The sequence below is a fragment of the Natrix helvetica genome (genome assembly GCF_964273705.1).
Source record: "Natrix helvetica genome assembly, chromosome: 1".
NCBI classification, from domain to species: domain Eukaryota; kingdom Metazoa; phylum Chordata; class Lepidosauria; order Squamata; family Natricidae; genus Natrix; species Natrix helvetica.
In genome coordinates this window covers 220,846,628-220,873,810 of record NC_138548.1, presented here as the reverse complement: position 1 = coordinate 220,873,810, position 27,183 = coordinate 220,846,628, and the positions used below count along the sequence as shown (strand labels likewise).

Here is a 27,183-nt window from a genome sequence, read left to right as displayed (position 1 = left end):
TATGCAACATTCCTCTTCCTCCTATAATTGTATATTTTCCAATCGTGTCTTTTATAGGTTCTTTATTTCTTAGAGCCTGTGCGCTGTTTGGTCCAGAATCACTTATGCCAGAAGGAGTTCTGCCTCAGCTGTGAGCTGGGTTTTTTATTCCACATGCTGGATTTGTCCAGGGGAGACCCTTGTCAGGTAAAGATAAACAGATCTTCATGTTCATCAGATCTTTCCATGGTAGGGAGGAGCAAACCAAACCTTTGGCATTTTGATCAAAGGTTATGTAGAAGACAACACAAGAAACTTCTTTCAAAACAGCATCAAGTGTAGGGTTGTATTAAGCTTTCTGGGCAAGGATGATGATTAATGGCCAGAAACCAAGTTTAGGACCGATTGTTCATCAGTTGGTTTATACTTACTGATAACTGAATACGATGGGACACAGCTGGGAAGAGACAATTTCATAGAGGCAGAGTGTGTTAGAGCAATCCCAGCTAGGAGCTTTCTATCTGGGAGCGGCAATTCTTTGACATCTGTCAAGCAGCAGCGCTACAGGGCAGAATAGGGACTTATGGCTTCTGTAACACAAAACAATGATAAATGTTAAATTTGTCAAAATGTGAATGCTTCAGGCATAGCAATTGGTTAGAAGAATTATGCACCATTGCTAGGAGACCTCTACACCTGATTGTCAATATCGGTTTGTTTATATGTGGGCTTTGCCCATATTTACATTTTCCTTTGCTTTGACTTCACCAATATTTGCATTTACCTCTTAGTCTTCAAGCAATATGATAAAATTTAGGGGAGTTGTGCTGTTCATAATTTCAGATGTTTTTCTTTTTTTTTTAAACTGATCAATTTTGTAGTTTACCATTTGATCCTGTTCTGTGTGTTGTTGCAACTTTTTATTAATTCATTTAGCACGATAACAATTATAAAGTCTTAAAATTGTACACCTACATGCCCTTTATGTCGTTACCTTTTCGGCTAAGTGTGTTCTGCAAAAGGAATAAGAAACAGTAATTCAAAACAGTAAAAACAAGAAGTAAGAAAACTAAACACAGCTAAACCTGATGTATATAACACGTCATGCACTGTAGCTCTCCGTACCTTTCTTTCTTGCAAACCACTTTTCTTTCTACCACATCAATATACTGCCCTTTTTGCTTCAAACTTCTCTGAAAAGAAGAAGATAAAGTTATCATTGGATAGAGTAGATTTTCTAGCCAATGATAACTTTCTCGGTCTTCTTCTCGGTTCATTTGTTCTTTCTTGATATACATCCTTGAGATGGCCCCACTCTCATAGAGCTGTGAAGACCTGGATCTTCACCTAAGCCTTTGGCAAGGGACAGTTGAGGCACTTTGCTTCACTCCATATGGGCTGTTGTGCTTACCATCATTTTTTTCTTTTATTGGTTTTATTGTAATTTGTTTGTTTGTTACGAGCCAGAATTGTTGAGAATCAGGCAGAATGCATAATACATTATTACACATGTGAAATCATAACTACTACTTTTTTAGCTGGTGTGGGTGTTTATTCACAACATGAACCTAGGATATCAAAATGCATCAGCTTAGTATATATGCAGAGCCAAGCAGTGTGGCCTTTTGTAATCGACAGATGGAAATTTTGTCAATGCGTCCAGTATTTTTTGATACAGTATTGCCAATAAGCACTAGCACCACTGGTTTATGCCACAATCTTTCAAATTTGATTGTCAGATCTTGATACTTTGTGATCTTATCTATGTCTTCTATTATCCTGTACTGTTGCCACATCAGTTATTCACAGTTTCTTCTTTTCAACCAGTTAAATCTGGTGTCTTATTAGTCAAGACTTTTTTTAAAAAAAAAATTGGAAACCCTGCGCTATTTTCAGCTTTGTTTTGTTTTTTTTTCATTTATATGTTACCACCAATTTTTCATTACTGGCCCATGATAATTTTTACAGATGTTCCAATGAATCATTTTAGCAATTGTGTTATGTTGTTTGTAATCAGTTTGCGTAATCTTTTTGCATGAACTGAGTGTGTAGTCTACTGTTTCTTCTACTTTACATAATCTGGTCTTTGAATCATTTGGCATTTTTTCAATTCTGACCTTTTTTTGTACTCATTTGAATTGTTTGTTTTTGCGGAGTCAAATTCAAGCTTTTAGTAATATTCCAGTTGTAAGCTATTGCCAGGTTTTATCTTTATTCATTTTCCCCAGACTTTTGTGGGAATTGCCTGTGTAATGTTTTTCTTGCCAGCATTCTGTTCATAGTTTTATTATAAGTTTTTGATATTCATGTTTATTTCCCCAATTTTTAACTTCTTGTTCTTGGTTATCTTTTACATAATTAACCAATGCATACTTTTCTCTTTGACTGTTTGTTTGACTTGAAATAAACCTCTTCCTCCATTTCTGCCGGGCAGGTATAACCTATCAATATATTTGGATGTTTTCTTTATTAATCATATTTTTAACTTACCCATGCTTGATGTTATTCCACTTTAAAATACCCAGAGATTTGCAGACTTCATCCTGATGGCTCCTGATTGTTTGGTCATTCGTCATTTCAGTTCCATTATTATTTGTGATTTCACCTCAGTTTACTGCAACTATAGCATACTTCTCTAGGCCAAATTCCATTCCATAGGTTTTGACAAAGTGCCCATCACGGCTATGGTCCATTGAAGCTTTTGGATAATGCTATCTAGCAGGACAAGGAAGATGTTGCCAAGGATACCAGCCACAGATAGCATTCCTTGCAAACAGAAAGGACAGTACCACTGCCGGTCAATTTGGGCCTATTTTGCCTCATGCCCCATAGGTGCAATTGATGCTTCATTTTCTCTCAAGCACGCTAATACAGCAAGGATCTCTAATTTAGAAAGGGTCTGCAAACCAACATACTGTAGCCTGCACTCCATCAATTGGGAAGGACATGTGTTACACCGACACACATCTTAACCTTATTTATTTTCTTTCTCAAAAGACTGTTAAGAAGCCAGTTTGGAGTAATGTTAAGGCATCAGGTTAGAAACCAGGGGACCATGAGCTCTAGGCCTGCTGCTGGCACAAAGCCAGCTGAGTGACCTTGGGCCAGTCACTCTCTCTCAAATCGTAGGAAGCAGGCAAGGGCAAACCACTTCCAAAATCTTGCCAAGAAAATTGCAAGGAGTTGTCCAGGTAGTTGCCAGGAGTCCACATTGACTCGAAGGTACCAGAAATAAAAAAATAAAAAAGGGAGCGTGTTAACTTTATCCTGAGCCAGTTTTGATTCACTTAAATACTGAGGTCTGCATCAAGGATAGAAGCAGAGCTGCTTTCTTCTTGCCTCTCTCACCGAAACTTGGTTTTTTTTGGTCTCATACCGTGTTTCCCCGAAAATATGACAGGGTCTTATTTTCTTTTTACTTACAAAATATGGCCTTGGGCTTATTATAAGGGAGGGCTTATTGTTTTGGGGTTGCCGGATGGCTGCTCCCTTGCGAACTGGCTCCCGAAGAACCGGGCACAGCCTCAGGAGCGAAGCAGCCATGAGGTGACCAAGCTCATGAGCAACCGCCTGGCAAACCCCCTCTCCAGCCAGGCAGAGCACCATTCACTGACCTAGGGGGTATCCCTAAGGCGCCAAGCCATGTGGTGCTCTGCCCGCTCTCCAGCTCCTGCGGCTTGGCACATTAGGGATACCCCCTAGGTCAGTGCATGGAGCTCTGCCCGGCTGCAGAAGGGGGTTGCGCGAGCGCCTGTTCCGCCCCCAGCAGCCATGCCTCCTAGCCTCAACATGTCCGGGCCCAGCTCTCCCTGCAGCAGTCGCCGCCACAGCGCTCCGAGCATAAGGTCTTCTCCGGTTCCAAACACCAGCCGGGCAGAGCTCCATGCACTGACCTAGGGGGTATCCCTAATGTGCCAAGCCACGGGAGCTGGGGAGCGGGCAGAGCGCCATGTGGCTTGGCGCCTTAGGGATACCCCCTGGGTCAGTGAATGGTGCTCTGTCCGGCTGGAGAGGAGGTTTGCCAGGTGGTTGCTCGTGGTCACCTCATGGCTGCTTCGCCCTTGAGGCTGTGCCCGGCTCCTCGGGAATCAGTTTGCAAGGGAGCAGCCGCCCGGCAACTCCCCACTCCGGCCAGGCAGAATGCCACTCCCCAACCTAGCGGTATCCCGAAGGCGCCAAGCAATGTGAGTGCCTTTCTCCCCCCCTCCCCCCAGCTCCTGCGGCTTGGTGCCTTCAGGATACCGATATGTCAGTGAGCGGTGCTCCGCCTGGTCGGAGGGCGGGTTGTCCAGGGGGTTTATTTTGGGGGGTGGGCTTATATTTTTGCCCACACGAAAAATGTGGCAAGGCTTTAGTTTCAGGACAGGTCATATTTTCGGGGAAACACCGTATTTGTTCTTTCTCCTCCCTTCTCCCATCATCCCCAATTATTCAGCATCACAGTGCAAGTAGTTCTCAAGTTTCTACCAGAATTGAGCCTGGAGTTTTGGTTTTAAATCATTGTGGTCATAAGTCAGGTCACTCAATTTACAATTGTTTTCACTATGGTCACTAAGTACTCACCACAGTTGCAAAGTGAATCACGTCATCAAACATAATCCAACTTATCCAGGTGGGGTTTTTTGGCCAGAAAACAGCAAAAATATGTTACAAAATGTGATCATGCAGGATGCTGCAACTAGTAACAAGCCAACTGTCAAATTCCCAAACTACAATCCCATAATCACAGTTGTAACTTCGAGGGCAGGTTGTAGCTAATTTTGGGGGGGTCTCTCATAGCTTCAAACGGTCTTTAAGCAACTGGTGATAAATCAAGGATTACCAGTATGACTGCCTGCCATTCTGCAGCTGGCCTTCTCTTCGCCCTACAGTTCCCCTGAATCAGTCCCTCACTCCTTTGTTACTTTGGATGCCATGTCCCTTCCACACGATTCCCAATGTAGGGGGTGTCAGACCAAGCAGGCTTACAAGAGGGTTTTTGAGTGTGTTCTTTCAAGCGCTTAAGTTGGATTAGGAATTGCTTATTATTTTGATGCATAATTTTTCTCTTGCCTTCCTTTGTCTCAGGGGAGTAATTTTCTGCGTGCCTTCCGCACCATCCCAGAAGCAGCTGCTTTGGGATTGATCTTGGCTGATTCGGATGAAGCTACAGGGAAGGTGAACTTGGGTCGGTTGATTCAAAGTTGGAACAGATTCATTCTGACCCAGCTCCACCAGGAGACTCAAGAGCAGGAGGGCCCTCAGGCTTACCGAGGCATTGGGTGCAGGTAAGAAAACCTCTACGTGGGACAGCGGTTAACTATGATGTACTTGCCATGTAGGTGGCTCAGTGGGCAAGGCGCTGAGCTTGTCAGTCAGAAAGGTCGGCAGTTCGACAGTTCGAATCCCTAGTGCCACATAACAGAGTGAGCTCCTATTACTTGTCCCAGCTTCTGCCAACCTAGTGCTTAGAAAGCATGTAAAAAATGCAAGTAGAAAAAATAGGAACCACCTTTGGTGGGAAGGTAACAGCATTCCGTGCGCCTTCAGCATTTAGTCATGCCGGCCACATGACCACGGAGACATCTTTGGACAGTGCTGGCTATTCGGCTTTCGAACAGAGATGAGCACCTCCCCCTAGAGTCAGGAACCTTTACCTTTACCTTACTTGACATGTCTTGTCTTGATCTGCTGTTTGTGCTTCAGAAAAAGAAAAAGTCTTCAGGGTCAGAGTTATATTTAATAATTATTAGTTTGAACTAACAAAGAAAAAATAGCTGTACAGTGTATACTGATCATAACATATATCTGCAACTGTTACTTAACATTTTCACGTCTCTAACAAGATCTCTAAATTAGGCCGTGTTTCTCAACCTGAGCAACATTAAGATGTGAGATCTTTAACTTTAATTCCCATGTTGGCCGAGGAATTCTGGGAGTTGAAGTTCACACATCTTAATATTGTTGAGGTTGAGAAACACTGGACTATTGCAATGAAGGAAGTTCGCTCTTGGGGAGTGAATATCGATGGAGCAAAAATATTGAGCTAAACTTTAATTGTTATAGCCTTGGTCTGAGTTATGTGCATGCAGTTCACTTATCCCTTAATTCTTCTAGATGTGTACCTGTCCTGGCTTATTGTAATGTGGTTCACTCATTTGTAGACTTTGAGATTATTGGGGGGAAGGGGATAAGCAGACGTCTGTCTGCCCTGGCCTTCTGCTCCTGAATATCGTCTCACAACATTTTCTACTGATCTAGTTGTGTTTCTTCTAGCAACTTTGGATCTTCTGGGGACTCGGTCATTGGGCAACTTTTCAGCTGTGAAGTGGAGAATTGCAGTATGTGCCGCTGTGGCAAAGAGACAGTCCGAGTCTCTTCTACTCTCCTCTTTACGCTCTCTTATCCTGAGAACAATGGTATGGAGCGGTGGTGGGATTCAATTTTTTTTTACTACCGGTTCTGTGAGCGTGGCTTGGTGGGCATGGCAGGGGATGGATGCTGTAAAATCTCCATTCCTTCCCCACTCCAGGGGAAGGTTACTGCAAAATCCCCATTCCCTCCTGATCAGTTGGGACTCGGGAGGCAGAGAATAGATGGGGGCAGGGCCAGCCAGAAGTGGTATTTTCTGGTTCTCCAAACTACTCAAACTTTCGGCTACCGGTTCTCCAGAACTGGTCAGAACCTGCTGAATACCACCTCTGGTATGGAGTTTCAGAAGTAATACCGTATAATGATAGAATAAACGTGGTGTTGAATGGAACTGGATTTGTCTTTTCTCAAAACATGGGACAGCAAATGTGAAGTGCTTGAGGTTTTCCAAGTACTTTTTGTGATTCATAGTGCATGAACCCCTATCTTTTAGAGAAAAAATGGATTAAAACCTTTTAAAATATAATAAAAAATATTCCTACAGCATCAAACTCAGTTGTTAAAAAAGTTCTAAGCTATTCTGTCGGGCACAAGAAATCAGGAAGCAAGGTGGTTCAAATAGCTACAGGTGTATTGATGCTAACGCTCTCTACAAGAATCTGAACTACTCACAGTCAAAGCAAATTGTGATAGATAAGAGTCAATGGGATTCAAGGTGGGCTGGACTTGGATCTCTTGTGGGCACAAAGGGACTTGGGATTGATGACATGCTTGACCCTTCCCTCGAGCTCATCTCCTACATATTCACCCATTTCACTAAACAAACGTCATAAATCTTAGCATCTCAAACCATGCCTCAGGTATTTAGTTGCTGGAATCTGTCTGGTTGAACCTAAGTTAAATTCTGGGTAACAAATAGGGGGCCTTCGGTTATTTAATTCTTGTACAAGTTTCTCTCATGTGCTTTGCCATGTTTACCTTGTTACTCAAACCAACCCTGTTGCCTTTTATAGTGACACTTTTCATTTTACACTGAGAAAATGTAAATGTGCTGGAGGAAACATACCAAGTTCATAAAATGATTGAAACGAGAATTTTGATTTCTCAATCCCAGGTTTCTGGAGCGTAATACAGTTGATTGATTGATTGAGTGAATAAAATATGTTTCGCTCGCATGAGCAAGCAAGGCTAGTTTGTCTGCCTGAATTTAAATGATTTCTACCACACTCATCTGTCAAACAGATCCAAGAGCAAGCCAGATTGATTAAAAATAACGTATTTTCAAATGGATTTCTTTCCTTCTAAAGCATGCCTAGACCTTGTGCAGGAATAGAAGTGAATAATGTGTATACCTGATCCTTGTCAAGTGGCCTAAAACAATTTCTTACTTGCTTGGATGGTGCTCATAGTGACAAAGTTCAAGATTCCTGAGAAGACAGTTGTTGGAACTGGGCTTCTCAACTGGTCTAGGCCGGGGGTCTCCAACCTTGGCAACTTTAAGACTTGTGGACTTCAACTCCCAGAGTTCCTCAGCCAGTGAAGCTCTGAGAGTTGAAGTCCACAAGTCTTAAAGTTGGAGACCCCTGGCCTAGGCGACTATTTCTTGATGCCATCTGCTTTTCTTCAGCAGGGTTCATTTTCTGCCCCATGTATCTCGGACTCAGAATGTTTGATATCCTATTCTAATCTTTGCAGCAATGCAAATACATTCTTTTTCTGCCTTCGTCTTTCCCAGATAAAATAATGGATTATGAGTTTGCCCAGATATTAAAAAGAAGCATTTGTCTGGAACAGAACACCCAGGCCTGGTGTGAGAACTGTGAGAAGTACCAACCCACAGTAAGTGACGAGGGAAGAGGTGCTGGGTAGGCCAAAGCAATATGAGGCCTGTAGCACCGATACATTTAGGTACATACTTTAGATGTGGCATACAACCATACTATCTGGAATTATTTTGAGGATGGCAAGTGTGCGTTTGATTGACAGCTGACCAGGCGGAAGTATGATTCCAGTATCTGTTGCAAGATCTATGGTAAATCGATTTTGAAGATAAAATATTAAGTAGATTATTTGAAGAAGAAAAGTGTTTTTCTCCTCTCCCCTAATTTTCAGTGTCAGTTTTTCTCCCTAGTGGTGGAGGCAGCATCCAGATTGGGTTAACCTTCATCCAATTATATTGAGGACTGGGTCTTGTAATGTATTTAAGCTCCGCCCCTGTTGCTAGGTAGATCCCAGCTTTGACTCAGTCCAGTTCGAGGACAGATGCATTATCGCCTTTCTCCGGTGTTATGAAACAACAATCGCTGAAAGATCAAACTAGGGATCCTTAGTATGATCAGAGCATGCCTATAACTAGGCATTATGAAATGAAGTTACAAAGATTAAATCGATGCCATTGCTTCAATATTACACAACCTCTCTCTCTCTCTCTCTCCCTCTCTCTCTCTCTCTCTCTCTCTCTCTCTCTCTGCCATTCCAGGTCCAGACACGCAACATCCGCTGTCTGCCAGATGTGTTAGTCATTAATTGCGAGGTCAACAGTTCGAAGGAAGCAGAATTTTGGAAGGTGCAAGCTGAGGTAGGGAGATGTAAAATAAGTTGTTTTGTATTGCCATTCTAATGCCTTCAGTTTTACAGGTAGGACCTCCGTTAAGATAACCCAAAATAAGGAAACCAATTTCCGGTGGTCAGTTGTCAAGATGTGTTCTGGGAAATTGACCATAGAATGTCTTAATGTGTGTGTGTGTGTGTTTTGTATAAGAGTTAATATCTTAAGAAATTAAGAAAAATACATAGTGTATTTTTCGGACTACAAGATACACCAGTGTGTAAGACGCACCAAGATTTCGAAGAGGTTAGTAAGAAAAAAAGGTTTTTGTCCTCCCTGGCCCCCAGGAGCACTCTGCAGGCTTCAGCAGGACTGGGGAAAGGCAAAAACGCCCCCATTTTTCACCAAAACGGGGGCATTTTTCCCTTCCCCCAGCCTTGCTGAAGACTGCAGAGTGCTTCTGAGGGGGTGGGGGAAGGCAAAAACAGCCCCGTTTTGGTGAAAAATAGCCCATTTTTTGCACATTTTTCACAAAAATGGAATGCAGGGATGCGGCTTCAGGAGGCCAAAAATGGCTGTATGTGGTCTATAAGATGCACCAACATTTCCACGCTCTTTTTTTTGGGGGGGGAGGTGCATCTGATACTGCGAAAAATACGGTATATTGACTCCACACAAATGGTATAATCCTGCTTGAAGAGCCAGCAGCTTGGGAATGAGCTAGAAGCGCCATTGACAAACAGAAGTAAAATATGTTCCTCATACAACGCATTGAGAAGCAGTTGGAGAACTTATCCTATCTTGATCTGTTGACATCCGCTTGAGTTGTTGGTAAATAAAAACATTTCAATAGATTTAGATTTCTATGCTTCAGGTTCATCCTTTCTTTGACAGTATGCTTTTAAGAAGAAGATGATGAAGAAGGGTTGCCTGGAATTCCCCAAAAGTAGAGAAATAGCAGTTGGAGAATGGTAAGTACCATTTCTATCCAGGGAATCTCTACTTTTCCTAACAGCTTATCCTGACCCTATCGTTCCTTAATGATAGGTCTTGTTATTGAATACGTGGCTGCTTCTGCCATGTTCTTAATTAAAATTAATTTTAAAAGACCCATAACTAAAGGACAGAGAAAGACACTGAAGCAGCAAAGTTGCAATTATAGTGCAGCTGGAAAAGTGCAGTTATGCCTCAAGAATATGGAAGGGGCCCATTATAATAATGATTGATTAGATAATTCATACCATTTCTTGCTGAACTAACCAGCCTCGTTTCTTTGGCTGGCAGCATTGGGTGCTTGAGCAAACAAACAAACAAAACACAAACCAGTCTGCTCCTCAGTCCTGTTCACTGGTAATTCCTTCCACCTCTGTGATAGCAATTGGCATTTGCTTTGCTTTCAGGAATGAGTTAGGAATGGCTGAGGGGGGACACACTTACACCTCCATTGAAGAGCTAAAGAACATCTGGATTCCTTACTCCATCAAGATGAAGCTCTCCAAGAACAAGGAGTTGGAGGTCTACAACGGGGATGAAAGCAATGAAGTAAAATATTTTTTTGTTTACAAGAAAGTACTTCCTTAAAATACTTTCCTCAAATATGCAACGTTTTCTCAGTATCCTGGTTCTTGTGAATCCTGCCTAGCCAAGTGGTTGTGTTGCATTGGGCCCACATTGCCCACTTTAAGAGGGAATGCTTAAATCATCCCAGGAATAATTTAAGTATTTAATATTCAAAAGCCTTAGCAGCTGAGAACAAGTTTTCCTTTCTTCGTTGCTTTTTTAAGCTGCAAAGATGGTAAGGTGTGGAGCAGGGCTGTCACATTTGTGGGGCTCCAGGAACTTTCAAAGATATAAAACTAAAGATAGGATACCTCTGAATGTGGGCTCTACCCAGGAATTCGTGTTCAGCTTGAGAATTTATACACAATAATTTGTATTTGATTTCCCCTGAAACAGTCTTTCTAAAGCAACCCAGTTTTATGGAGAAATATCATTAGTTGCAATAGGCAATCCATCTGGGTTAAGTTTACCAATCTGTTGTAAATCCTCATAAAAATTACCAGTAAATCCTAATGAGCTGTCATGGCGCAGTGGTTAGAATGCAGTATTGCAGGCTAATCCTGCTGATTGCTGTCAGCCTTCCATCCTTCCGAGGTGGGTAAAATGAGGACCCAGATAGTTGGGGGCAATAGGCTGGCTTTGTAAATTGCTTAGAGAGGGCTGTAAAAGCACCGTGAAGCGGTATAAAAGTGCTAGTGCTATTTTCGTCCAGTCTGTTCCTGTCATACTACACAATCCAAGCCAGCTCTGTGTGCTGAGAAGTGGTTCCCACTCACCGCAATGGGGCTTATTCCCTGGAAAATGCAGAGAGGACTGCAGGCGGCTCTCTGCTCTCCTAGCATAAATGAAAGACAATAATTATATATTCAGCACAACATTATTTTGAAGATTCAAAGTAGTGTGATAATGTAGAGTTACTTTTGGCCTGAACCTCAGCAAGAGGTATCAGAAAGAAAGGTTGCAGGGACCATTAAGCTGGGCCTCATCTGCCTGCTAGTGGTTGAACTATATTACAGCCGTAATACTGGTGATTGATGGAAGGCTGGATAAGTCCAAGCAAATGGAAACATGAAGCAGCTGCCAAACTTCTCAGATGTACAGGTAGTCCTCGACTTCATGATCACAACTGAGCCCAAAGTTTATGTTGCTAAGGGTTGTTAAATGAGTTTTGTCTCATTTTACAACCTTTCTTGCCACAGTTGCCAGTTAAGTGAATCATTGCGGTTGTTAAATGAGGAACATCACGGTTAAGTGAATCTGACTTCCCCATTGGCTCTGCTTGTCAGAAGGTGGCAAAATATGAAATATGAATCGGTTGCCAAACCTCTAAATTGGGATCATGTGACCATGGGAATGCTGCAACGGTTGTGTGGGAAATGGTCATAAGTCCCTTTTTTCCAGTGGCGTTGTAATTTTGATTGCTCACTAAGTGAACTGTTGTACGCCGAGTACTACCTGTAGATATTTATCTGCATTCCTTTACTGTGAGTCAGCTCTCAGAGAGCAAAGGTTCACCAGGTTAAATCGTTTATGTCAATTCATGAAACAGGAGAGAACACGATGAAGGATAAATGAACGTAAGAGAAGTTAGGCTCCAAGCTTTGTTCTGTTACACTGACATAGGATCTAAGGTCCTGGAAAGGCAAGCAATCATATTGGAGTTGAACTATCCAGGGGGAATGGCTTCAGGAGTACTAGAAGTAGCGCACTTTTCCTCTTTGTTTGGGGAGAATGTAGTGATGCACACCCATGTAGAACTATGCTAGAGCCACAGAGCAAACTACTCACTTCTGGAACTGTCTTCCTTGTTTGCAGATGGGCATGTTGGAGGATCAAGAATCTACATACGTCTATGACCTCATGGCAACAGTTGTACATATTCTAGATTCCCGGACTGGGGGCAGCCTTGTGGGGCATATCAAAGTTGGAGAGACCTACCATCAAAGAAAGGAGGTGAGACTTTTAATAAAAAGCACAGCGTCTTGATCTTTCTAGTTGCTCAGTAACTGTCACTTCCTATTATATGGAAAGGGTGGTGGTGGTTAAATGTACCTATAACTTTAAAAAATTGCACCTGATTGTAAGGCATGATTGCAATACATCTGTAAGATGTTCACTGATTGAACATCTTTGTATTTAACGCATAACTTCCTTTTCTTTTTTAAGGGGGTCACACACCAGCAGTGGTATCTTTTTAATGACTTCCTCATTGAACCTGTGGATAAGGTAAGGATACAATGATAATTTATATTCTTTTCTCTTGCTTTCTTACGTACAACAGAAATAGAAGTGAATATTTAGCATGCAGCTATTCACTTTCCATGCTTTTTTGAAACTAGATAGTGTGGACTTTATAGAGTGTTTTGACATAAAATAGAAGTCAGAACTGAATCGATTTGAAAGCATACGTTTAGAAAGTAGCCTTATATAGATTGAAGTGTATCAAGGCATATTTCCATGTTAATGAGAATTGATATTTGTTTTAAAGCTTCTGTGAATCTCTGTTTTATTAAATGGCCTAGCTGGTGCCTCATATCCTATGTTGCTTTTTTTTCTTGCAAACGATATCGTTGTACTTTAAAGACAGTAGGTGAATTGTCTTTTATAGTCAAGTGGACATCAAACAGCTTATTTATTTATTTGGAGACATGTAATGTTACTATGGGACGCGGTGGCTCAGTGAGGGACACAAAGGCTCAGTGGCTAAGACGCTGAGCTTATTTGATTAGAAAGGTCGGCAGTTCGAATCCCTAGCACCGCGTAACAGAGTGAGCTCTCGTTACTTGTCCCAGCTTCTGCCAACCTAGCAGTTCGAAAGCACGTAAAGAAATGCAAGTAGAAAAATAGGAACCACCTTTGGTGGGAAGGTGTGCACTTTCAGCATTTAGTCATGCCAGCCACATGACCACGGAGATGTCTTCGGACAATGCTGGCTCTTTGGCTTTGAAACGGAGATAAGCACTGCCCCCTAGAGTCAGGAACGACTAGCACATATGTGTGAGGGGAACCTTTACCTTTAATGTTACTACAGAACATATTTATAAGGCACAGTTTTAGTAATGTATATGCCTTGTGCCAGGAAATACGCACCAAGATGCCGTGCTGTGCCCCCACTGAGAAATTTGAGATCTTCTCTTTAGGATCTTAGCATTTACAACCTAGCCAGGGTTGCCCTGAACTGTTGCCATGGATAAACAAATGTGAGTGTTGATTTATCCAAGTCACAACTTGCATCCATGCTGAAACTTCCTTAACATTCTGCATTCAAGTCTAAAGAAATGTAGTCAGCACAGACAGGCACAATTCTAAGTCAAAATTTCTTCTTTTGGATTATTCCCCCTCCCCCCCTTTTCCCATTTTAATTGAAAAAAATGCTCCAGACCGTTTCCAGAACTCATTTCTGATCTGTCTGCTCTCCTACTTCTGTTTATCTAATTTTTCCTGTCTGCCTTTGGATTTACAGTGTGAGGCTGTACAATTTGACATGACCTGGAAAGTGCCTGGGATCCTTTATTATGTGCGGAGGAACCTCCACTCCAAGTACAATTTACACAGTGAGTGTGTGTGTGCATGTACAAACACATTTACAAAAGTAGCAAGGAATTAGGAGCTGCTGCTTCTTAAAACCTGACAGCCAGCTTTAGTCACGATGATAACCTTTAGTCTCTTACAACCCAGGTATCCAGTAATATTGGGGTAGGAGTTATAACGTCCCTCTATACCATGCTGGCTGGGGAATTCTGGGAGTTGAAGTCCACAAGTCTTAAAGTTCCCAAGTTTGGACACCCCTGCTCTATACAGTATGTGTATGTATATAAGGAGGATGACTGCAGGAATTCCTAAACAAGTACTAGATGATTGTCTTACTATAACTTATTGTAATGACATAGAGGTGGTCCTCAATGTATGACTATAACGGAGCCTGCCCATCGTGGTCCTAAATAGTGGTTGTAAAACGGGCCACTTACATGACCAAGTCAATTTTATTTATTTATTTTTTTGCAATGGTTGTAAAGCAAACCAGTTGTTCACTATAGGCCACTTTTGCTGAAAACCAGAAGTCAAAGCCAGCAAAAATGTCATACAACGCAACGACATGACTGTGGGATGCTGCAAACAGCCATAAATGTGGACCAGTTGCCGAGACCGCAAAATGCAATCGTCTGATGGGGGGGGGAGGGGGGAGTGGTTTTTGGAACTTTGGAACTTTGTCATAGGCATCCCCAGGGAGGTCCGTCATAAATTTGATCTATCGCTAAACAACCAGTCATAAGTTGAGGACAGCCTATACTGAAATCTTTGTTCAGGAACTCCAGCAGCTAGTCCCGTTACTGTGTGTGCGTGTGTGCGTGTGTGTGTTTGCACGCGCGCACACAAACATATACAATATATATGTATATATATGTATGTATGTGTGTATAGATACATACATACATACATACATACATACATACATACATACATATAAAGAGATGTTATTGAACAAGTGGCTTTGAAGGTTGTATAATAGGAATAGAGTGTGATTCAATTGTATGTCATTCCACTATGAACCCAGTTCATAGATCCCAGTAAGCTACAGTAGTTAGTGAGCATATTGAGGCCGAATAATATGTTTTTAAAAAACACACATTTTAAATACCGATTTGGTGAAATTAGGTGTAGAAAAGAAGCTTTGTTTGTCCAGAATAAGCAAAAGCATAACTATGATTTAATTTAAGCTTGTTTCTCTAGGCCCTCTCGTTCTCCTGCTTGAAAATTTCTTCCCATACAACTAAATAATAATAATAATACCCCAAATAGATAATTCACTTGACATGATACTCAGTTTGAAAAGCCAGAGATTAATCAAGCCATGGGGCTTAGTCGGCACATAGACTGCCAATTGGAATGGCAGAGGGTCATTGCCTGCCGTACATTGCCCAGTGAAATCTCCTTATCAAGCAAGGCAGATAAGCTTTCCTTCCTGCTTCCACACAAAGATAGCTCTGCTCATTTAACAAGTGGGGTATATTTTATTTATTTAGTTTGTCAAACATGTACGAGTTGTGAATGCTCCAACACTGGAAGTCTTTAAGAAGATGTTGGATAGCCATTTGTCTGGAACGGTATAGGGTTTCCTGCCTAGGCAGGGGGTTGGACTAGAAGACCTCCAAGGTCCCTTCCAACTCTACTATTGTATTGTATTGTAAAACAGGTATGTATGAACATGGACATGAACACAGGAAATGAGAACAAATAAATGGGGACAGTAGGACAGGGACGGTAGGCACGCTGGTGCGCTTATGCACGCCCCCTTACAGACCTCTTAGGAATGGGGTGAGGTCCATAGTAGACAGTTTAAGGTTAAAGTTTTGGGGTTTTGAGGATGTAACAACAGTCAAGTAGAGCATTCCAGGCATTGACCACTCTGTTGCTGAAGTTGTATTTTCTGCAATCGAGTTTGGAGCGGCTTATCTTGAGTTTGTATCTATTGTTTGCCCGTGTATTATTGAGGTTGAAGCTGGAGTAGTCGTTGACAGGTAGGATGTTGTAGCAGACAATTTTGTGTACTGCGCTTAGGTCAGACCGTAGGCGACGTAGTTCAAGGTTGCCCTAGTCCAAAATTTCAAGCCTGGTGGCATAAGGGATTCTATTGTATATGACTAGCTTAGCCTTCAGACAGTTCATTTTTCTTATATCCTCACTTGGTTCTTTTTCAGGGACCTATTTTGTACATATTCAGCAAATGCACATGAAACCTTCAGGGCCCCAGGAAGGGCGGGGTGGGTGGGTGGGGGAGGTTTCTATCCTGCTTGGAGTGAGCTGTGTTCTCATATTGAACAACCCCAATTACCTCACTTTCCTTACAATCACTGGGCACCCACTCCTTGATCTTTTCCTTAATTGCCTTTACGGCCGGCCAAATGGAAATTCCAGCGAGGGAAGCATCGTATAATAGCCTTGTACAGTCGGGAGGAGAAATAGCCTTGCCCTCCTTCACAGTCAGTGAGTGTGAGGATGGAATTTTTGAGAGGTGGTCATAAGTTAACACCACAAAGATTGAGACAACAAAATAAATATGTTTTGCAAGGAAGTGCGGTGCTCTTAGGAGGAAGTGAAACAAACTGAGTGATCATCATGAGATGAAAAGGCCCATCAGCATAGACAACAGAGGTCGCGTCAAGGATGAAAAACATTGCTAGCCAAAAACACTTTTGTTGTGCTGTGAAATAGAAATTGTCGGAGGGTGTTTAGATGAATGCTGAAGCAGCCATGCAGCTGTTTTTCCACACAAAGCAGCATGTCCAGATATTTACCGTAAGACGGCTGGTCAAGCAGCTGCATGATGTTCTGTTCTCCATCTTAATTTTAATGTATTTTGAATTAAATTGGCTGTGAATGGACATTGTGGATTCCTGAAACTGCACTCTATGTGCCCTCGGAAATCTATTTGGCATGTTTCTAGAACTGTGTCCACTGATGTGACCAACTTCAGGATTGAGTTGCCCTTGTTATGGATCTGTCTTCCTAAAATAAAAATCCTTGTTTTAAATTCTGTTGTTCAATTTTTCTAGAGAAGTCAGTCCTATGACACTAGAGGTTTTCTTTTAAGGGTTTTAGGCCCATTAGGTTTGAGTGATCAACCAATTCTTAGAAAATAGTATCATTTGTAGGAAGGAAGAAGTTATGCTCTTGAGGTTTTCTTTGGGGCATCCCCTGATCGTGATGGGATTTCCCTTTCTGTTTAGTTTTTCTGTAAACCGAATGTAATCTCCGAGTGAGTCAACTGTCATCAAATTTCATTTTCTTTTTCAAGTCAAGAACCCGATTGAAGCCAGCGTGTTGCTTGCTGAGGCTTCCCTTGCTCGCAAACAGCGCAAATGCCACGCCACTTTCATCCCCCTCATGCTGAGCGAAATGCCACAGGTTGGAGACTTGGTGGGGTTGGATGCTGAGTTTGTGACCCTCAATGAGGTAAGCATCACATGTTGTGGCCCACCAGCGGCCAGCAGAAATGGCAGCAGAGTCGGACAGTGAGGAGGTTGGGGAGGAGCATGGGCCAGTCCTGGAGGCTGGGGAAGGGTCTGATGAGGGCTCTGCGTTGGAGGCAGAGAGGGGGCCGAGGCCTTCTGGCAGTGATCAAGTCCCTATGGAGCTAGACAGCAGTGGAACAGCGGAACAGCTAGAGCTTGTTCCCAGTGTGCGCTTGCGCAGAGCTGCCAGAAGAAAAAAGCAATTCAGAAATCAGGGTAGACCTGGGAGTAAAGTCACAGGTGGAAGGTGATCCCATAGGAAATAAAAGAGGAGTGAAAAGGGAGGGGGATTTTGCAGGAAACAATTCGTTCGTTCATTCATTAGATTCGTTTCAGGAGTGTGAAGATCTGTCCGTGAATCTGAGAGACTCTGCGCCCAGTCTTTCCTTGCACAGCACCTCATTTGGAAAATATTTACATGGCAGCTTTCCAAGATAGATAAGGTCTGTGGTCATAAATATACCTTTGAAAGACTGTTTGCCAGGTCTTTGCTGAATGTGAATGAGAGGAACTCACATTCGTTTAATACAAGGGTTTTTGTCTGGACCAGGACTCTGCCTTGTACTTTTTGGGGGAAGCACACATTAGGAGAAGAGACAAGATTTCTGGATGTAGGATACGGCTTTTCGATCACAGGCTGTATCTATTCACCCTTTCATCATCTGCGATAGGAGGAAGCCGAGCTTCGCAGTGACGGGACCAAATCCACGATCAAACCCAGTCAGATGTCAGTGGCCAGGATCACGTGTGTCCGGGGGCAGGGTCCCAATGAGGGTGTTCCTTTCATTGATGATTACATTTCCACACAAGAACAGGTACGCAACTTCAAAAACATACTCCATGATTTTAAGACCGTGCAAAAAGTGAACAGGGATCAATCTGAGCTCTGGAAGAAGGATGTTCCACAGAGAAGGAGCCAGGAGACAGAAAATGGCTTGATGGGACCTGACTTAGAGAGGCGATACCTCAAAAAACCTGGCTCCGTGCCATGAAGGGCTTTATAGATCAGCAGCAGCACCTGGAAGCAGACTGGTGATCAGTGCAGCCCACCGAGCAGAGGTGTGTGTGACAAAGATATGTGAGACCCCGAGCAGGGCTTCCTGGTCCAGGACCAGCACACAACACATAGTTGTGCAAAGGCCTTTCGGGGGATGGCTTTCACTTGTTCCTTGAACAGGAGCTGTGAAGACCACCCCCAAATTGCACCCCACCTAAAACAAAAAAGTGGGAAGTCTCAAGAACCAGGAGCCCCTAACACCAGAAGTGGTATTTAGAAAGTTCTGACCAGCTCTGAAGAACTAGTAGTGGAAATTTTGAGCAGTTCGGAGCCCCTCCCCCATCTATTTTCTGCCTCCCAAGACCCAGCTGATCGGGAGGGAATGGAGATTTTGCAGTAGCCTTCCCCTGCCACGCCCACCAAGCCACACCCACAGAACTGGTAGGGAAAAAAAATTGAATCCCACCACTGCCTAACACCCAAAATCACTTAGTCTTGCTATGGTTGAGCTGCAGCTTGTTATTTCCATTTTGCTTTGTTTTTTATTATTCCTTTTCTAGCATATTCATTGGAATTTGTCTTCCTTTTTTCCTGTCAGGTAAAACATGTTCTTAAATGGGAAGTAGATCCACCCAGTGACCTGGAAGATGAGAAGGGCCAGAAAGACCCTTCAATACATCATGATTCCATTTTCTGTGTTCTTGTAGGTGGTGGATTATCTTACTCAGTATTCGGGAATCAAGCCAGGAGATCTGGATGCCAAAATTTCATCCAAACATCTCACAACCCTCAAATCCACCTATTTAAAGCTACGCTTCCTCATAGATGTTGGAGTCAAGTTTGTGGGCCATGGATTGCAAAAAGACTTCCGGGTTATCAATATCATGGTGACTGTCTCCTTATAACCCCCCCCTCTCTCTCTCCCTCCGTCCCTCCCTCCCTCCCTCCCTCCCTCCCTCTCTCTCTCTCTCTCCCTCCCTCCCTCCCTCTCTCTCTCTCACGCACACACACACGTTAACTGCTTTTAGTGAGTGAGAATAGAGCATGTGTAAAGAAGCTATAGTAACAGATGTAACTGAACACAAGTGATATGTGTATTAATAGATTAACAGAGTTGGAAGGGACCTTGCAGGTCATCTAGTCCAACCCCCTGCCCAAGCTGGAGACCCTATATCTGCCTCTACCTAGGATCGAACTCACAACCTCCTGATTGTGAATGACCTTAATTGTGAATGATCTAAATGCCTTAATTTAGATTCCCTGACTCAAATTATTTTTGTAGTTCTGTAGGCATTCCCACATAGCCACTTATCTTGTACCTGGAATTATTTGTTTAATTTATAAAGCCACCCATCCTACCATGGCAGCCCTGGACAGCCCACAACAGTTAAACAATAAAAACAATGACAACAATTCAACATTGGCAGCCAATGTAAAAACCAATGAAACAATAACAGGAGATGTAGGTTGGAAATTGCACAACTTGGGCCAAGATCCACTGGAAAGAAATGGGGTTCTCTGCACCTCCGGGGTGGGGGTGGGGGGGAAATATTTTACAGCATTCCCTGTAGAAGAGTAAGAGATGACTCCAATTAGTTTGGCTTCTCGGGCCTCCCAGTGGTTGGAGATTCACCAGATAGGATGATCAGTGCAATCATCCTCAGGTGTAAAAGGATTGCAGTGGAATGCATGTGTGAGAGAGAAGCCAGCACACATAGGGAGAAGGGAGCAAGGCTGGGATCTTATATATATATATATTACTAATCCTTTTGTGTCTGTAATTTTTAACTAGGCAAAACAGTACATCACAGGATAAAACCTTCTGAACCAAGGTACCCCACATGGTCTAATTTAGAGAATGTGTCCAAAGTCTAGGTCCCATGATGCCTGTGGAATTGAAATCTGGACAATTTTATAAAACATTTTATGATAAAAATTATCATAAAAGTATTTTGTGACCTAATATGAAATTAGCCGTTTGTCAACCGCTAATGTCTGACTGTCCTATACAATTCAACATGGGCTACTTTCAAGGCAGAGGCATTTCTGAATGTTTAAGAACACTTCAACTACATCAGAAGCTCTGCCACTGTTGAAGTCCCTGAGGAATCTGCAGTCATTGTTTGCAGACCCATTCCGTTTTCACAGCCTTTGAAGTTTCTTAGCTTTCTTTCTCTGCCAAAGGCGCTTTTTCAAGAGGCAACTGGATAAGAAGTTTCTTCTGAGGGCTGAAGAAGCTTCTGCCCGGGTCAGCTCCTGAACCACCCAGAAATTGCTATCAGGCTCTACTTTTAATATGGAAGGCAAAAATTATTAAATACATCAGGAGTAATCGAAGACATTCATCTAATTTGCTTTCAGTTATATTAATTACCAGATTTAATTCCGATCTCCACTGGAGCAAGTGGACCTTAGACCAAGTCTGGTTTTGATCTAAGGTTAAGAAGATCTTGTAGTCTGAGATCTCTTCCAAGAATGATCATGCTGTTGTGTGCTAATAGGGCTACTATACCTGCCTCTTACAGGTTCCCAGGGATCAAGTAATCGACACCGTGTATTTGTTCCACATGCCCAGGAAGAGGATGATCTCCCTGCGCTTCCTTGCCTGGTATTTTTTGGGTCAGTACAATCATCCTGTGGGCAGTGTTAAGCTGCGCCCCTCTTCCAGTCAGCCACACCACCATGCATGAAAGAATAAGAACTAAGTAATTCCTCAGGTACAGCTCTCGGGAAGATACTGATACTGAGGAAAATGTGCAGGAACTGATATCTCAGCAAAAGCAGCTGAAACTTTAAATGCAGAATAAGGAGATAGCAACTTGGAAATTGCTCAGGCAGAGGCCTCCCTAATTCACTGCACTTTTAAAACCGAGGAATAGAGGAGCCACACAATCAGCCTTGCACAGTTTTGTTATTAAAGCCCCAATGCAAGAAAAGTAACTGTATGTCTTCCTGTGGAGTTGATTTCCTGATCCAGCGTACCTAGTAAGGCTGGCTGCCCTCATATGAGTTTTACAGTTTCTCAAAGCCTGCATTGCAGGCATGTCCAAAGTGCGGCCCGGGGGCCAAATGTGGCCCTTTTTCAAATTTCAAGCAGCCCGCAGCCTCTTCTCCCCACTGGAGTTATTTGTTTAGTCTTTCATAAAATACCGTATTTTTCGAAGTATAAAGATGCATCTTTTTCCCTTCAAAAAAGAGGTTAAAAATCTGGGTGCATCTTATACACCGAATACAACATTTTCTGCCTCCCAAAACTCTGCCCCCTTCACCAAAATGGCTGCGCATAGCCTTTAGGAGGTTTTCAGAGTGCTCCTGGGGGCTGTGGAGGGCATAAATGAGCAAAAAACGGGCCATTTTTTGCCCAACCTTGCCCCCCCTAGCCCCCAGGAGCACTCTAGAAGCCTCTTAAAGGCTATTCGTGCTCTTTAAAAAAAAAGGCCCATTTTCATGAAAAATGGGCCGTTTTTGGGAGAGTGCAAAAACTTTTTTTTTAATTTGCCTCTTCAAAATCTTGGTTCGTCTTATACTCCGAAAAATACGGTAGTCAATTCGCATTTAATGTTAAGGGTTCAAAGAATGTCAGGCTGAATGATCGGCCCCACACATTTTCACCTCACCAAATCTGGCCCGCCTCGCAAAAAGTTTGGACACCCCTGCTGTATTGCAATTGGGATGTAGAGACTGGGGAGAAGGGGAAGGCCTTCCAGATTAGATTCATATTAAAGTCTGACAGTTGAGTTCATTTTCAACCCCGACCGAAATAAATCCTTGCCACTAATCTTAGCCTAAAGAGATTTCCTCTTTTTCTTGAAACCAAAGGAAGTAGGCAAGGCAACCTTTGCTATGGGTTGGGTTTTTCTCTCTCTTTTTTTCTTTTGCTCAGACCTGAAAATTCAAGGAGAGACTCATGACAGCATTGAAGATGCGCGAACAGCACTTCAGCTGTACCGGAAATACATGGAACTGAGCACTGGAGGCTTGGAACCTGAGGAGTTCCGGAAGGTGCTGAAGGGCCTCTATGAAAAAGGGAGAAAAATGGACTGGAAGGTCCCTGAACCTGATGGCCAGAGCAGCCCCAAGAGTAAGTTTCTGCTGATCGGCTTGTTGAGTGTTAGCGTTCGGGGACCCTCAGATAAATGGAAGATTCTGAATCTTGGGGGGGGGGGGAATCAAACTCATTGATAAAGGACTGGGGAGATAAGAGTGCCAAAAGTGCATTGGGAGAAAGTGTCGTCTGAATGTGAGCAATCAGTGGGTACAGCCCCTTAAAAAGCCAGGCCAATCTTGGCTTGGATTAACGGAAACATATCCAGATTATGGAAAATAATATTTCATAGAGAAACTGCAGTGAAAAGCTACCAGAATAAAACATAATCTATACATATAAAAATGGCCATATGTGTGTATGTTCCAGCATAACTCTGGAACACCTCGAGCAATTTCTACCAAACTTGGTACACAGATGACTTACTCTCTGGAAACAAATACTGTGGAGGTAAGACGCCTCTAAAACCCCTCGGGGTGTCTGTTCTGTTAAGATACAGCCTATTGTGCTTTAAAATGGCTTCTACTGTACTGCTGTAAAATGGCTTCTACTGTACAGCACAGTGGAGTTGTCAAATGTTTGTAACCACATGCAGGAGAGTGCATTTTGGCATACCTCTCTTAGCTGTGTTTCAAATGTGATGGCTGCAAATATATGCCTTCATACCTGCCTTTGAACCAGAGGTGGTATTCAGTAGGTTCTGACCAGGTCTGGAGAACTAGTAGTGGAAATTTTGAGTAGTTTGTAGAACCAGTAAATACCACCTCTGACCGCCCCCGCCCCCATCTATTCTCTGCCTCCCGAGTCCCAGCTGATCGGGAGGAAATGGGATTTTGCAGTATCCTTCTCCTGCCACGCTCACCAAGCCATGCCACGCCCACCAAGCCACGCCCACAGAACCGGTAGTAAAAAAAAAAGAATCCCACCACTGCTTTGAACCTATAAAAGAGTGTACTTTCATACAGAATATTTAAATACATGGATCGTGATCGTGTTTATGCCTTCAGATAGAAAGACCAAGCCTCCAGTCCTCATTTCACCTGCAGAGCAGAATTTGCTGGAAATTAATGTCTTACAGAGAGGTTCCTTTGCAACAAAGATAAAAAGGTGTATTGTTTCCCTGAAAGGCTGCTCAGGCTACATTTATGGAGACATGAAGGCCTTAAGTTTTAAGGGTGTAAAAAATATGGCCTGCAGGCTGCATGTTGTCTGCTTCCTTTCCAATTTGGGAGGTTTTAAGGAGCAAAAGAAGCAGTGGCTCAGTGGCTAAGATGCTGAGCTTGTCGATCAGAAAGGTCAGCAGTTTGGTGGTTCGAATCCCTAGCACCGCGTAATGAAGTGAGCTCCCATTACTTGTCCCAGTTTCTGCCAACCTAGCAGTTCGAAAGCATGTAAAAAAATGCAAATAGAAAAATAGGGACCACCTTTGGTAGGAAGGTAACAATGTTCCGTATGCCTTTGGCATTGAGTCATGCCAGCCACATGACCATGCAGATGTCTTCGGACAGCGCTGGCTCTTCGGCTTTGAAACGGAGATGAGCACTGCCCCCTAGAGTTGGGAACAACTAGCACGTATGTGCGAGGGGAATCTTTACCTTTACCTTTAAGGAGCAAGATACCATAAGTGCCCTCCCCTTTGGAGGGTTCCCCTGTAAACTCCTCCCTTCCCCTCTTCCAAAAGAAACCGATTCTGCCTGCTTTGGGGAGTATGAAACTTGTCCTCCGTAGACCAAGGGACATCGTCCAACTGCATGCTAAGCTTATTACAATCTTCCAGCAAAGACTGTTGGCTTTGAGCTTGGTTTCCTTTTGCCCCTGTTCTGATTTCTGGTCCTGGGAATGGGAGTTTAAATCCTCTCTTAGGTGTAGCCTTGCTCATCATGCTTTCTCCATAATTCACAGGACTGCTGTCTTTCTTTGGCAGGTGCTGCAGTGTTCTCAAGTGTGTTGTCTCTCTGATCCGCATAACCCTACCATTTCCAATGTCCCTTGAGAAAAGGACCACTCCAAGCCTGCTGCCCGGAAGATGGCTATTGGTGGACTGAAAGATAGTATGGGTGTACAAGACAGGAAGGCACAATCATTAATGCATAGTCAACATGAATTTCAGGCTTCAGAGGATTTCCTTTGGCTTTCCCAATAAGTCTCTTGGATCTCAGGTCACATTTTAAACAGCCATGGCCATGAGAGTACATGAGACAGTTTTGGTGCAGGCCACAGAGGGTCACACTTCCTTTCAGAGACTGCGTGCATTCACAGAGTAGGCACATGGTGCAGCATCTATTAGGTGCTTAGGGATAGGCTGTTCTTGATAAAAAAGATGGTGAGAAGCAACTGATGAAGACCCTTTCTACAGGTGTCAATGCTGTTCGTAGAGCTTGCAGAGCTGGACTCTTACAGTCATGGAAGCTTCATGGCTTTTTAATCTTTTCTGTATGTAAATTGTGATCAAGGTTACATAAAGACTCTATAAAAATGTTGGTGCTTCTAATGCTATTTTGCAATCCAGCCTTTTGTTTGCTTTTTGTCCTGTTAATTCACAGCCATCCCATATTGTTTCATCATCATCATCTCTCTTGTTAAGACTAATCCGAGGAGCATTCATGTATATCCTGGTTTCAATTCAGTGGAGTTGGACCTGCAGGTGGACAAGTCACCCCCGAGCAAGTTCAGGTTTTATTAGATAATCTTACATCGAGGTTGATCCACCCCTTTTATACAACCTAAACTTTAGAGGAACAAAGTTTATGCGAATTTGTAACAGCATGATTGACCACCGTAAGGTTTTGCCAGAGCAAAAAAAATATTTTTATTTATGTCAGGAATATCAAATAAAATTTTAAAAAATGTTTTGAAAATAGAAATGTGTAAACACTAGCTAAGCTTTCGGCAACATAAAAAACTATCCAATCTCAGGAAGAATATCTTCTAGAACGGGGGTGGGTTGTTCCCGGCATTACTGCCGGTTCGGTGTGTATGCGCATTTGCTGATAAACAGGTCTGCGCATGCGCAAAACGTTAAAAAATGAAAAAAAGTTACATTTGTGCAATGAAAATTGTTCTGTGCATGCGCAGAAGCAAAAAGCAAGATGCCGTTGCCTATGGCGCGACCCAGAGAACCGGTTCGGGGGCACTGCAGGCCAAACCAGTACTGGTTCGACTGAACCGGTCCGAACCGATAGGAGCCCACCACTGTTCTAGAAGACAACCAAACATTTCATCTAGCCAAATTGGTAATTTGGAGAAGAAGCTGAACAGTAATGTGAAATACAAAAATTATAGATGGTGTTTATCCTGCAGAAAACTTTGGAACCTGCATGTACCCCAATTTCCTTCATCTTTCAGCAGTTTTTGATTCCACTGGTTTCAAGGTTCAGGAGCAAAAGGCCCAGTGTTCCAGTGGTTTTCCTTCTTCCTCTGGGGTCAGCCCCAATCGGTGAGGGGCAGAGATCTAGCCTGAAAGCCTTCCTTTGTGGGTCCCTCAGGCCTGTTTGCTCTCCTCATTTATCATCTACATGCAACTACTTCCGTATGGGATCAGGCATCATCAGCATGCTGGTGATAACTTAATAACACATCCCCGCACTACTGTGTTCAAGTGATGCTATCGAGTTCTTTGTCAAGGTCTGGAAGTGGTGGTGACCTGGATGGAAAAGATCAGACTTTGGCACAACCTGTTGAGCATCAAAGAGCCTGCATGTGCCTCTTTCGAACACTGCCTTGTTTCTCAGGACTTAAGAGACATTTTAGCCCTTTCTAACCATTTAAAGAATGGTTCTTGGTTGTTTTCCTCAAGATCATCTCCCATTTTCCCTAGCTAATTGGTTAAGAGACCCAAAGGAAAGTTCCCCTTTTTAAAAAAAGTTTGAGTCAGGGAAAGAGATGACCCTTTCTGAAGGAGGTTTTGATGGAAGATGAAAGTTATCTGAAGATGTGACTGCTCATTTTTTAGCTCAGCAATTTTCTATATCTTGGAGAATTGACTCTAATCCATGCAGATCTAAAATAGAGAAGATATGCTCTAGAATTATCAAACAAGACAGTATTTTAATATAAATAGTTATAACAATTCTGCAGTGAAATAGGTTGAAAATAACAAACACAATGCATGGAGAACAATACATTCCTAAGTATTATCTGCAACATAGTGATAGCTTGGTGTTCTGACCCCCCCCCCCTTCGTCCACACCAAAACACTCCAAGCCAAAGATACTTTACAAGATTTATTGACAGACAGACAGGTCCTTGGCAGTAAACCAACACAGATAAGCCTTAATAACAACCCGGCACTGATAAGCATTAGCAGCAATCCAGCCTGCCACGCTCACAAGACTGTACTCCCACATTAGTTCATGCGTTGACTTCTGCAAAATGGCATGTGCACAAGCAGTCCTTTTATAGTCTGGAGAGGAGTCTAATTACCATCAGCCGAGTGCAATTACCTCCTGTAACTGCGCAACTGTTCCTGACTCCTATTAGCTCTTCAGTGGCGAGCATCCAACCACAACTCACTGCTGACGTCCGACTCACTGTCCCTTGTCTCCTCCCCACTGCTCCAAGGCATGACATCAGGAGCACACTCCCTTTGGCTTTCACCACTGCTCCATGCCTCAGGTGCCTCCTGGTGGCCAACCAGCCTCTCTGATCCCTGCTCGGAGTCGGAACCCTGTCCAGGGTCCTCCACATCCTC

At 43.0% G+C, this 27,183-nt stretch overlaps 1 protein-coding gene across 4 annotated transcripts in view; it reads left to right on the top strand.

Annotated features, from left to right (window-relative positions):
- The window catches only part of PAN2 (poly(A) specific ribonuclease subunit PAN2), a 41,389-nt gene extending 16,078 nt beyond the window's left edge, over window positions 1-25,311 (top strand). For all 4 annotated transcript variants that reach the window (XM_081934162.1, XM_081934161.1, XM_081934160.1 and 1 more), the window contains 16 exons: window positions 58-186; window positions 5,047-5,246; window positions 6,235-6,377; window positions 8,066-8,169; window positions 8,810-8,908; window positions 9,773-9,849; window positions 10,279-10,420; window positions 12,254-12,391; window positions 12,605-12,664; window positions 13,902-13,992; window positions 17,235-17,392; window positions 18,123-18,266; window positions 19,156-19,335; window positions 20,974-21,067; window positions 22,332-22,529; window positions 24,418-25,311. In XM_081934162.1, coding sequence (XP_081790288.1) covers window positions 58-186; window positions 5,047-5,246; window positions 6,235-6,377; window positions 8,066-8,169; window positions 8,810-8,908; window positions 9,773-9,849; window positions 10,279-10,420; window positions 12,254-12,391; window positions 12,605-12,664; window positions 13,902-13,992; window positions 17,235-17,392; window positions 18,123-18,266; window positions 19,156-19,335; window positions 20,974-21,067; window positions 22,332-22,529; window positions 24,418-24,452 — 1,992 coding nt within the window. In that variant the 3' untranslated portion in view covers window positions 24,453-25,311. The remainder of the gene's footprint in view (window positions 1-57; window positions 187-5,046; window positions 5,247-6,234; window positions 6,378-8,065; window positions 8,170-8,809; window positions 8,909-9,772; window positions 9,850-10,278; window positions 10,421-12,253; window positions 12,392-12,604; window positions 12,665-13,901; window positions 13,993-17,234; window positions 17,393-18,122; window positions 18,267-19,155; window positions 19,336-20,973; window positions 21,068-22,331; window positions 22,530-24,417) is intronic.
- Window positions 25,312-27,183: the final 1,872 nt, after the last annotated feature.